At 36.4% G+C, this 12,967-nt stretch overlaps 1 protein-coding gene across 1 annotated transcript in view; it reads right to left on the reverse strand.

Moving 5' to 3' along the window:
- SLC1A3 (solute carrier family 1 member 3) overlaps nucleotides 1–12,662 on the reverse strand; it is a 73,134-nt gene extending 60,472 nt beyond the window's left edge. Inside the window, exons 1-2 of the mRNA XM_087773272.1 lie at nucleotides 12,512–12,662; nucleotides 10,659–10,931 (exon numbers count right to left, since the gene is read on the reverse strand). Coding sequence (XP_087629398.1) covers nucleotides 10,659–10,839 — 181 coding nt within the window. The 5' untranslated portion in view covers nucleotides 10,840–10,931; nucleotides 12,512–12,662. The remainder of the gene's footprint in view (nucleotides 1–10,658; nucleotides 10,932–12,511) is intronic.
- Nucleotides 12,663–12,967: the final 305 nt, after the last annotated feature.

Here is a 12,967-nt window from a genome sequence, read left to right on the forward strand (position 1 = left end):
TCAAAAAACATCAGCCAAAAGAGCCTCCAATTCCACCTGGACAGAATTCTAAGCCTGTAAAAAGAGACACGTCCAGAGAAAAGCAAATGTATAGTGAAGTAAGAGTTACATTGATGTCAAAGAGTTGTTCCCTGCATCAGAAGGGAAGTTAGTGTGTTACCTTTGCTCAGGGGTCACGAGAGTGCCTTGGCGCTCTCAGCTATACTGAGGAGAGACAGAGCTGCAGTGTTGCAGTCACTGTGCATCAGGAACCCCTGCCTCCTGAACCTGACCCTGAAGATTTACTTTATCCAGTGGGAGCTATTACCTGCCAAAAAATCACAACAGACTTCTAACATCACTATTCAGTTACAATTTGCAGAGATCCACAGGCATTTTATAATATGCATGTATTTTATGGGCATTTAGAGCTAGGTTAACACAGATACACAGCCACTTAATTCACAGCTCAAAATTAAGACACTCAAAACCTCTGCTTGCCACTGCCTAACTCTGGAGGTGCCTGAACTCCTGAAACACCTTTATAGCTATGGCTGGACATGGGCGTGTTGTCCTTACTTGCAGACACAGCAGCCCCTCCTTGGATTTTGTGGACAGAGGCATACAATTAAAATGAGGAGTCTGAAGCTGTAAGGAAGAACTGATGTAACTAAGAAATGAGTAAAATCACTGTTTTATGAAGTACTGCCTAAACCAGGATGCTTCTTACACCAAATCTGAGGATGTAACAGCATCCAAGTGCTGTTAAAAAGTTTTTTAAAAAAATCACTGAAATTTGTCCTTTGCTACTTTTTGGCTCCAGTATTACAGTCATACATTTTTTCCCCTTTTCTCTCTAGTTATTTGGTTCATTTGCCCTTCTTCCCCAATTGGAAGATGATTTTCTTCCTTTGAGAACATCTCCAGAAGATTGTTCTCTTTTTATCCAACTTCTGCTTTTGTGTTTGTTTTCAAATTTATTCTTAATTTTTCCCCATGTTTTCCTTGAACTCTTTCTGTATTTATTTGTCATCTTTGGTTTCTCTTTTGTTGTTATTTGTAAGACAAGCAATTGTGTGGCATTTGTAGAGGATTTGGAATGAAGACGAGTTTTCACTGCTGGCACTGAAGCAGACTGCTCTTTATGGAATAGGGACATTATTCCTGATTTCATCCTCAGATAAAAGGCTTTATTGAAAGACAAACTATTCCTAGTTTATGTACTGTTATTAGTCTCTGAGCTATAGAAAAAATACTTTTGGTGCAAAGAATAACAAATAATTCCATCAAAATTCAGGAATTCTCTCTTACTATGCATATGAAAAGACCAAGCATTCACAACATATGCCAGATTATATTTTGTGAAGTATTATTTAGAATTATGGTACTACTCAGTGCTTTACAAAGTTACTGTAATAACTGTTTTTTTCATGCCTGGATTTATTTTGCTGCTTCACCGTCTTGACTAATGTTAATGTTTTTACTCACATAAAGAATAGTTCCCAACAGATAAGAAAGTTGCTCTCTTAAAGTTTACATATTTCCTTTCTTACCTTTACATTTCTTTCTTTCCTGTTTTTCCTCAACTGGGAGCTGACAAAGTCCTTAACAGCAGCAAATTCTGTTTTTCTCTACTACAGTTTCAGCTGCCCATCTGTATTGTTTTGTCTTTTTTGCAGTATAGTAACATTGAGGAATTGCAGTCAATGAGACTGAGGTCCCTCAGTGCCAAGAACTTTGTGCAAACATGCTCAGAAAACCAGAGCTGTACTCTGAAGAACTTCTACTGTAGTTTAACAGGGAGCCTGAGGTTAGACCTTGATAGTTGCCTTTATTTGTTTTTTTTATTTCCACCTTAGACATACACTACAAAACAGTTCATTGTAGGCTTGGCTTCCTTGATATGCAGTTTTACACCATCATTTGTGGGACATTCAAATTATGCATTCATATCTCTATGGAGCTAGCCCAACTTTTAATTCCTACAAAACCACCAGTTAATTTAGCTTAGTGCTCATAGTCTAAATCTGTAACTGTGATGTTTGCCACTGAGGATTAAGTATTTTGTTGAATCAAGATCTGCCTATGCCAGAACTGTTTGGGTCATGGAACATAACTCATGTGGCAGACTTTCTTAAAAAATTTTAAAGACTCTTTTTTATCCAGTATTCTGCTGATACATGCAAACAACCTGGACAGACTGAGAGCATTTCCTGTTGTAGAATACAAGACTTTTGCCATATCAGGTGTAAGCATTACCAGAATCCTTTATTTATGTTTGATTTATCATTCAGTGAGTTCTTTCAATAAGGAAATCAGGTTCATGACTGAAATTCATGGAATCACGTTATCATCTTTTTAAAAATATAGCTAGGGTGTTTTCAGCCCCTAGCTGTTTGATTTTATTAGCTGAGCCACTTCATCCCTAAAAACCTCAATATGACTATGAAGCTATTCATAACTAAAACCTTCCATCTATTTAGTTTACTGGTCAACAGCCTCTTTCAACACATGAATTTCCAAAATTGTTTTATTTCAGTTGATTAAAAAGAGGTCTTATGCCTAACTTCTTGTGAGTTAACTCACCTGAAGGATATGTTGTAGCATAGAGGATTAAATTAGAGGTAACCTCCATATAGGTTATGATACCTCTCTTCTCATTATTAGGTGTTATTCAGAATGGCAGAATTTCCCTATCTTAAAGGTCACAAAAACAGCAAAGGGAAACTGGCACCTGGAACGATACTTAATTACATAGTAAGCACCTGAGTCCAAATTGTGACCTTCAGGGTCCCTCTAGATAAAAAAGCTTAGTTCTGGAAATCTATAAAGTTAATGGGCACTTCTCCATTTGTTTTGGAAGACCCCTCAGTTCTCACCGTTCTGCTTGTGTTTTTCCCAGAATTGCCATGACCTAAACATCTATTTGCCTAGTTCCAGGCTAAGTCACAGGAATCTAGAAACTGAACATGACTGACGCACGCATGAGGAGGATCACCTGGATTTGGGATGCCCTGGTTCCTGTTCTTGCTCGAAAGATTACTTCACAACTTGAGGCTCCCTGTTACAGATGAGTGATTTAGCCATTAGGTTAAAACATCATGCCACCTTTTGCTCTCTTGACTCATGTATTTGCCTTTAGAAGTCTTGCATTTCCTTCTGCCTGATGACACAACTTTGAAAGGAATGGTGGAATTGCATCTTCTTGTAACTTGCCTTTTGAAAGGAAAAGCGTAAGCCAATTTCTTAAGTGCTGCTGACACCATTCCCAAGGTGAGGGCTCTTGTGCTTCTGGATCTTGACCAGGTGAAATATCTGGCATGGTCTTGTCTCACTCAGAAAGGACTGGGAGTAGAAATGCAAACCTGTTTGTTTGTTCTGTTTGGTTTTTTTCCCTCCTGGCAAGTTTTAGGCAGTTATGTGCTTAGCTTGTGGACTTGTGGGGTTACCCTTTTGAGTCTCCTAACTCTTGCTCATGCACCAAAAAGTCACCCAGCTTTGAGATTTGGATTCCATATGCAGCTACTTTGGCTTATGTTTTAGGCTTTGAAGGACTAGATTGTACATCCATGTTTGTTTAATGTATGTATTCCCAAGTCAAAATTATTTTAAAAGACATCAAAATATATGCAGTAGCCTTATTTATCAAGTGCTTTGGTTAGTACTCCAAGGAATTCCCTGATTAATGGTCTTGCTATATTCATACAAAGGCAATTTTATGCTTTTTTTTTTAATTTAGTCCTTGTGAATAGTAAAACCGGACCATTTACTAGAGTCAGTTTGACGGACCAGCTTATGTTTCAGTGTAAATAATGTTTAACACTTAAGCCCCATCTTTTATAGACTTTTTTTGAATAAATGAAGTTTCAGTTATGTCAAGTTACAGTAGATAGTGAAAAACAAATACACACTTTGTAACTGTCAAGCTGATTTCCATTTATGACCTTCTATCCATGCCAATAGAAAATGCATGCAAATGTTAAGCAAGAAAATACGTTTCTTCAATGTACCGAATTGAACAAGAATTCAAAAGTGGATATAAATGCTGCTAAGAGAAACAACATGGGAGAACAATCACAAAATATAAGTAACAGTAACACTTGGTTATCTTCCTGATTCTTCTGTTATCCTTCTGGTTTTCTTTGCCTCGTTTCCTTCTTTTAACTGTTTTCCTTTTTGCTGTTGTACAGTTCACCAGACCTATTATGTTCCTCTTTTTTTTAAAAAATGCCATATAAAATCTATTATCAAAATAAATTTCTTTTGTATAGATTTAAAAAAGTTACACACCCTGTGATTTCATCCTGTTGATTAAATGTACAGTGTCAGTACAGCTTCAAGTCTGGTTGGTTGACATAATAAATGGAATAATCCAGCTCTCAGTAAAATTTCTCTAGAAAAATTTCCATTTGTTCTTTCCCTGTTTTCCATAGTTTCTTCCCTATTCTATACCCTCTATTTTTTTTATTGTATCAATGACTACTTTAAAACTCCTTGGCCAGCATATTCTATGAACAACACAGTTGGAGAAATTAGTGTGAGTGAAAAAAATCTCTTAGCTCCCCACTATTTTTTTTATTTATCACTTGCATTGCCTTATTGCTCCAAAGCTCCGTTGAACTGAGCTGTAATATGCTGAGAAACAAATATATGACAAAATATGCTAAATCTCAAAGAAGCTGAGTTGTAATCTGAAACAATGAAATACAAAATCTGAAAGGAATACACAGTAAAAGAAAATAATTGGGAGGATGGACAGAGTATATACACAACTAACGGGACTTCATGTGTTATTTTATGGAGTTGATGGTTCCAGAACATTGGATTTTTTTAACAAGGCATGAAAAAATAAAAAATTCAATATCACTCAGTTGCTGATCTAGAAGTCAATACTACAGTACAAATTATCACATCACCTGCATTTATATCTTACTTTTTTAGCAGCCTTATTAACAGCCAGAACATCTAATTTCTTTATTTACGTCTCTTTAATATTGGATTTCCTTATACAGTTTTTCAAGTGCATTTTATCTTGATTCACCTACAAAATCAGTATTTTATAAAACTATGTTTTCTTTGGTGTCATAAAATCCCTGGAAACTTTTAGATGCCTGGTTATTTCAAGAAATTATGTGAGAAATTTAAGCCACATGAATGAAAGTTTCAAGGATTCATTCAACTGAACATGCCATCTTCAGCTGCAGCTTCATTATGGTCAACTCAAATGCATTCCAGTGCAGATGACAACTCAATCTAGCTTTACAATAACTAGGGTGCTAGTAAGGATCTAACAATGTTAAACATTTACGCAGCATACAAATCATTGGCACCTTGCTTATGATTTTGTACGGCTTTGCAGTCATCATAGTGACTACAGTGCATGCCTATTGAAAAGGACTGGCAAGCCCTAATACAAGTTAATTTGATGCTGAAATATCTTTTTAGTCCCCTTTGATGCTCAACACAAAATTTTTTTTGACAGTCTTTGAGATGACCACTGTTTCTGTTGTAACATATCTTTTGATAGCATGATTGCCATATTCTACTGGCATTCAGGGAATTTTCTTGTAAAATCTCTGAGAAAACACGTAAACATCCTAAATGTCTCATGCGGTTACTGTTCTGCATTCCACCCAGGATAGCCTTGAAATCTGCTTTGTAAGAAGTGGTATTATATAAATAAATTTAAATTTAATTTCTAGAGAGAGTTTTGAGAATTTCACCTTCCTTTTCACAAGCTATATACAGAGTGCAGTGAATGTATGTTTCTCTGGATTGTTTTATGACCACTCAGACATACTACTTTTGAGCACCACTTTACAAGCCCACTATTTGGCAATTTAGAGCAAATAAGAAGGTAGTAAGGTTATATTTACCACATTTTGTATCTTTCCTGTGTGTATATGCACAGCTGCTGTCTCCAGAATGCACAATTGTGATTTTAAAAGTAGCCAAGATTATTGTTGTTACTCTGTGCCCCGTATGGCAGTCCAACAACCAGTGCTGTTTCATTTCAGTAACAACAGAGTGTATGATAAGAAAGTAACATTTTGATAACAAATTAACATAATTTTATTTTGCAAGTAACTGCTAAACTAGCATGCTGTTCATATTTCGCAGTCTGACTTTTATTACTGGCTACTTAATTGCAGAATTAAAGTTCTTTTTATTTCTATACTTCGTCTTCTTTTAGAAAAGGATCATCTCCTTTAAATTTTTAAGTGTTACTCTGGATCTTACAGTGTCCGTTTATGTTTTTTTCCCGAAATTACAACTATTTCTTAACTTCAAAAAGAATTAAGGTTTTGCTTAGCAATTTTTTCGGAGTATTACTTAGGAAGGTTTTGTCACTCAGTGAGAAAGCAATTGTGCTGGGCAGGTTCTTTAGGAGAGCACTGGGGCAGAGACAGCCTCTGAGTTCAGCGTAAATAGAAGTATTGTCTCCTTAGCTGTCCCCAAACTGTCTTGATTTTCTTGTATATGTCTTAATATTTTGTATCATATCACATTTCTCTCTGTATGATTTAAAATATTGTCTCACCTAGGACTCACCTTCCACAGCTGTTTCGCCTATAGTGATGGATCTTTGCTTTGTTCTCATGCAAATTTTACCAAGGCTGCCTTAGGCACTCTATCCTGTTCTTTGTCAGTGTGTAATGGGGTCAGATACCCTTCTCCGGGTATGTCAGCCTCAGTCTTCAGTGGATACAGAGGATCTGCCAGTAGCAGAAAAGATGTCACTTCAACACACAAGAGACTCTTTTTCGTGAGTGTTATGCAGGATTCTGTCTACCTGTGAATTGCAGACTTTTACTTCTTAGGACTCATTTTAAACTTTGTTCAGACCAAGAGTGTGTTGAGGTAGGAGAATCTGCTACTCTGCACAGCTTTTCACTGTTCAGATATTTTAAGGTTTTTGTGGTATTTTTGCCTTCTGTATTATGAAGGATCATCTGCAGGCTTTATTTAACTATTCGCTTTTTTCAGGGACATAGGGACATTCACTGGACAGGTAGCCAGAAAACAGAACTGGATCCATTTCCATCCCCCTTGAATGTCCCCAGTGGACAGCTGCAGCAGTGTAAAGAGGATTTTAGCTAACAATTTGGAGATGTAATGGCTTCATAACTATGCAGAAATTGCTTTTTATAGTACTTGCTCCACAATCTCCCTCTACTTCACTGAGCCTCTCAATTAAAACAGTGTTTCTCTGTGAACAGTTTCTCAGAATCTCTGCTCAGCAGCTCTGTGTGTCTCGATCTTTCCTTCAGTGCAAGTTCAGCATCCACAGGAGATTCTTTGACATTTAGGAGTCCTGCCAGAGTAAAGTCTTGACTCCTGTCGCATTTTTGGAAAATGGGAGGTAAGTAGCAGAGAATCAAGACAGTCTGCTGAAGAAAGGGTATCAGAAAGGAAGGCATTTTGGGGACAGGATGATGGAGCTAAGTAGCGTGGGAGAGAGGGCACTGCCTGAGGTTTTGCCAGTAATTTGGCTAGTACTTCAAAGTTTGTAAGACTTCCTGCAGACTTTCTATGAGCCACCATGATCCCTAGCCTACCTTAAATTGCTCCTGGTCATCATGACACTCTGAATTTACCAGTGGTCAGCTTCCCAAATTCACCTCACATAACTGTTCTCATCTATTGTTTCTGGCTCTTGTGAAGATCGACTGCAGAAAACTAATTCAATATTTCTAGGTGTACCAGAGGAATCTGAAGAACTGCATCATAACTCAGTTATTGACCATGCTTTTCTCAAAGTTTCTCAAAGGACTTGAAAGCAGTTTAAATTTCACTAAAAATCACAGCAATGGTGACAATGACAATGTGTTAGACGGACCCTACCTATGCGGACTGTGAAGTCAGAAGGACCTTCCTTGACGTTTTTGGGAAACAGAGAATAGTGCTAAGTAATTCTCAACGTGAATTATAATTTCTTGCATCTTCATCATTAGGTTTTTATAGATTAATTGGTTTTGTACTGTAGCAGCTAGTAAATTCAGTTTAGAATTCAGTTCAGAATAAGAGTAACAGCAGAAGTTAGGGTAAATGGCTATATTCCTCCTCATCATGTGAATGCCAGAAAATCTCTACTCTGTCTGCGAAATATCAGTATGCAACACAAACAAATGCATGTCACAGCTACCCACTTCATAACAAAGTGCGTGTTTCCACAGACACAAACTCAAGTGCCTGTTATAAACTACAGTCCTGAAACTGGGCTAAGACATATGATCCTATCCACTTAACCTCTACTAGCATCAGTCCTGCTCAGCAAAGAAACTGGAAATGCTCTATTAAATAAGCTCTTTCATGTCAGTCCCTTGACAAGAGGGGCCTGAAAGAAATGTTTCTGAAGAAATGCTGCTCTCTTTAAAGTGAAAATTTTGCCTTTCCTGAGTTTAGTCTTTATGAAAATTGCTGGACTGACAGCCCTGAAAACTGATGTCATTTGTCTGTTTAGATTACAAAGAGCATTAAGCATCATTTCTTGTAAATGATTCAACCCTGGCCTGAGTATAGTTTGGTTTCCACCTACACTCACATCCAAGCATCCTCGATGAGACAGCCAGTGCTAATTGGTGGGTTAATTTCACAACATTGATTACTGTCTGCTAGGAAAGGGATCAAGCCCACCATCTGATTTTCCACAGATCACCAAACAACTGAGGGATGATAACAATTTAGTCCTTGCCAAAGTAGACAGATAGAGTTTAACCACTGAGTGTTTTCCAAACTTTTTAGCCAACTGTTGCCTACTTCTGAGTATTTCCACAAAAGCAAAAAACTCTCCAAAACCCCAAATCTTACCTTTTTATGAGCTACCAAGTTTGAACTTACTGTTCCAATAATATATATACTGTAAAATTACACCACAAATAACAAATGTGAGAAAATTCTGGAATATTCCATCATAGTAATGGGAAGACGTTTTTCCACGTATTACACCAGGTAAGTCTATAGGTTCATGAGCAGAATTTGAGCAGCTGGCTCATCCTAGGCTGCACATTTTCATTAGTTCTCCAACTTGTGTTCCAGCCTTACTGGCACTCTGCCATTGCTGTAGGTGGTAGTGGAGCTGTGGGCAGACTTTTATCACTAGGCATCTAAAGCTAATTGGAACATGCAATAAGAGTAAAAACACTTGTCCAGCCTACATTTCTGTTCCCACATCACCAAATTTATGAGAGTCACACTGGAGCTAGATGACAGTGAAAAAATTGCAAGAGCACATTGGTCTTGTGCAGTATAGACAGGTGACAATCTAAGAATTGCATTCCTTCGAGGCTGGACAATGTTTCAAAACCTGCTTAATTTGTTCTGCCTTCCCTGACCATTGTAGATAAAATGCCTAAATTTTTTACCTCCGATATTAATGGGGTTTTTGCATTGAACAAATTCTTATTTAGGAATTAAAAGCACTTGTGATCAAATACTGTTGATAAATATGAGAGACTGACATTTCTGTTATAGCAACAAAGTACTTTATTTTACCAATATGCAAATTAATATAATTGTCTCCCGGAAAAAGACCACCAAACCTGAAATTAATTTAAAATAACCCTGCAGATGTGGTATCAAGCAACAATAATGGTAAAGCCCTAAAATTTTAAGTCCTAAAAAAGCCGTAGAAACATAGCAAGCAGATTTATACGGAACAGCATTATCAAAGACATTAGGGCCTACATAGGTGCAGGATATATACCCTTATCTTTAAGTGCTAACATTTGGGTTTTCACGAGCAGATTCATAGTTTTATATTTTAAACTAATTAGAAAGTATAAATGAAACTAGTACAGTGAAGCCATAATGTTCTTGCTCACACTATAATGAATTGTATTTCATGAAACATAGTGTCATTTTAAAAATCTGTAGTTAAAGGAAAATTACCAAAAGTGATCATGTAATTATACAAAGGAAAATTTGTTTAAAAAATTGTATCTTTTTCTCAGAAGATTCTCTTTCTAATGTAAATTCAAAATGTGTAGCAATATTTTAAATTTACGTTTTGGTGCATTCCAAATCTAAATACTGTTTGATGTTCTGGATTCCTTTCCATATACTCTAAAAAGGCATTTAATCAGGTGCTATCTTGTAGTCCTTTGAATACAATTGCCATTTGTTGCCCCAACTGCCTCTGAAAGATGCATGTGTAAGATTCTGAGTGACTAAGAGAGCATAAGCTTGTACTTAGGTTTGACCATTTTGCATTTATCAAGGGAAAACTGAAACGATTGAGGATCTAATATATACCTTTGCTTAGAAATGTCACTTCATTTCATTCATTGAGAACTTCTGTTTCTCATTGCAAGGTGCTATTTTTTGATAGATTAGGTAAATAAAAGTTACATCCTGAGCATTTTGCTGCAGCCAGCTTTGGTAGAAAAAGATTTCATTGAAAACATTCAATTCAGTTATTGTATCTGATTCTTTAAGAGAAGAATCCATAAACCAGCTAATTTTTTTCACCAAAATTCTCCTTAGGAATACTAGAATAATTAAAATGGCTCTTCCCTAAACTTCAATATACAGCTGTCAAAGCCAAAACTCCCCAAGCCAGAACATTCTTATCAGTGCAGAAGAATTTGGGATCTCATTTGTAATGCAAATCACCCAGGCAAATCGTCATTGTCAAATGCATTGGAGAACAGAATATTCCTATTGAACAAATTACTCACCAAGAATCACAGCAACAACCGTGAAGAGCACAAAGGCATTCCTCAATAAATAACTTTTAACATCATCCTTTGTTATGCTCTGCACTTTTTTTTTTGCCAAAAGTGTACGTTTCCGGACTCCTTGTTGAATGCGTTCCATCCTACTTCCAGTTTTTGGATCTTCTCCGTTACCTTTAGTCATCTATCTTGCAGAAAGATTTCTTTTACAATTAACTTCTGTCGATATCCCTTCTGAAAAATGGAAGACTCTTCCGTGGGAGGTACTGGAGAAACCTGCAAGACAAGAAAATATTGCAATAAGATTTTAGAGGAATGATTAGCTGTATGTTTACATGCAAGAAAATATTCTTCATGTTTCAGTAAAATTACATTATTTGCAATATCGAAGTTGTTTATTGCAGTTTTTGATAAATAGCCATAATGACTATTAAAGAACTCTTTGAAAGAAGGATTATATAGACTGATCAGATATGTGTCCTCTGTCTTCAGAAATTAATCTGAATTGCTGTCATGCTGTAAAACCCAGGAGTAACTTTTTTTTGTGGTTGCTAGAGATATACTAATGTAAAATTACTACACTTCATAGAATCATAAGGTGCTATAATGTTTAAAACTATCTGTCAGGCTTGCTTTTCATCTGTTTAGCAGGCCCATATTATTTGAAAAAAATTCTAGCTCACCTTCACATTAACCATTGGAGAGAAATATTTTGCTTGAACTGGTATGTTTAAAATATTCTGCATTTCAGATGTTTTTAAATTGTTGAATTGGCTGAATTCCTCCTTTTCACATGGCAAAACGCAGCAGGAATAGTTTATTTATCCCTCAACCACTATTTAGAAGATAGGCCTTTGACAGTTTTATGTTGATAACATTCATCTTTGAAGTGTATAAACTATTCAGAGCACATCTGTAGAACATCAGAAGTTATATCCCACTTAGCTTGTTGCTTCAGACTGTAATACAAGTTCACATTGCAAAGTAATGCCTTAACTTGGCCTGACAGCAATTATGGGGATATAATCTGATTTTTAAGAAATCACAAACTGAATCAATATTAAAATGTCTTGGTATTAAAAATCCTTCATTAGGACATTAATTTTAATTTTAAAATGCCTTTTTTTTTTTTGGCTGCTTGGTATGAATTTATTTAATAATGGAGCCTGCACAAAGGTATTTTGCAGACTGAGAATCCCATTTTCTGAAGTCTTAGTTAATACACTGGCATGTTTTTATGAAGAAATTAGAAATTAATAAATGGAGTTGCTTCCACTGAAATCTCTCTCCATTTATACACACTCCAACTCTAACATCTTATTTATAATACATCTAGTATCTAAATACCTTTTTTTAGGAAGCACTTAGAATATAAATATACAGGGTTTTCAAATGGCATGTTTTAAAGGAAATACCATGTTGTAAAAATTTATTTTGATGGGATTTGATCACTGCTTCTACCATATGTTTCAAGATTGGCATTTTAGTGCAATATCCTCTCTGAATTTTAACAGATTGCTATATGCTTTGCTTCTTTAGAGAGTGGAAACATTCTGAGACTGAGCTAGATGTTTAAATTAGTAAGTATTCTAGCCTGGACACAGCTACTGTGTGCCAGCAGGATTTTTTTGAGAACAATTAATTTTAGCATTTTGTAAAAAAATAAGATTCGTTTACAGTGCCTTTTCTTTCCAAGATGATTAATGCAGCTAATCTGTCCTTTACAACTTACATTAAGATCAAGAAACAACATGGGTACAGCCAAAAGGATCATTACATTAAGTAACATACAAAGCCAGAGAGTGAAAAATTAAGACCTTGTGCTCAAAACCTACCAAATGAAAAGATCGGCTCACCTTTTCAGATCTTCAGTGCTCTAAGAACACGGTGGTGGCAGATAAGGTAGGGGTTTCCCAGCAAACACAACAGAGCTGCAGAGTTGAGCGAGCGGGAGAGAGAGAAAACTGACAATCTGCATGTGCTCTGGAATACAGCAACTTACTATGACTGTAACTTAAGGAAAGGGGAGGAGACTGTCAGCCCAACTCTGAAAAAAATAAAAACACATCAGAAGAGAGGGGAAAGCTGAGCTTCTGGAATATTGATTAGTCTTGGCACAGTGAAAGCAGGGTCACTTTCTTTGTTTTTCCTTTTAGACCACTTTCACGCTTTGTCAGTTCAGCTTCGTTAGAAATGCAAAATCAGAACCCCGGAAGAATTGAAGGATGGTGTGCGCGCACACACACACACACACACACACACATAGAGTGGGGAGGCTGGAGCGCGTCTTCATTAGATATTCCAGACTGGAA

This window comes from Nipponia nippon, unplaced genomic scaffold (genome assembly GCF_047370975.1).
Source record: "Nipponia nippon isolate SJK-2023a ecotype South Korea unplaced genomic scaffold, ASM4737097v1 scaffold_39, whole genome shotgun sequence".
In the NCBI taxonomy this organism is placed as follows: domain Eukaryota; kingdom Metazoa; phylum Chordata; class Aves; order Pelecaniformes; family Threskiornithidae; genus Nipponia; species Nipponia nippon.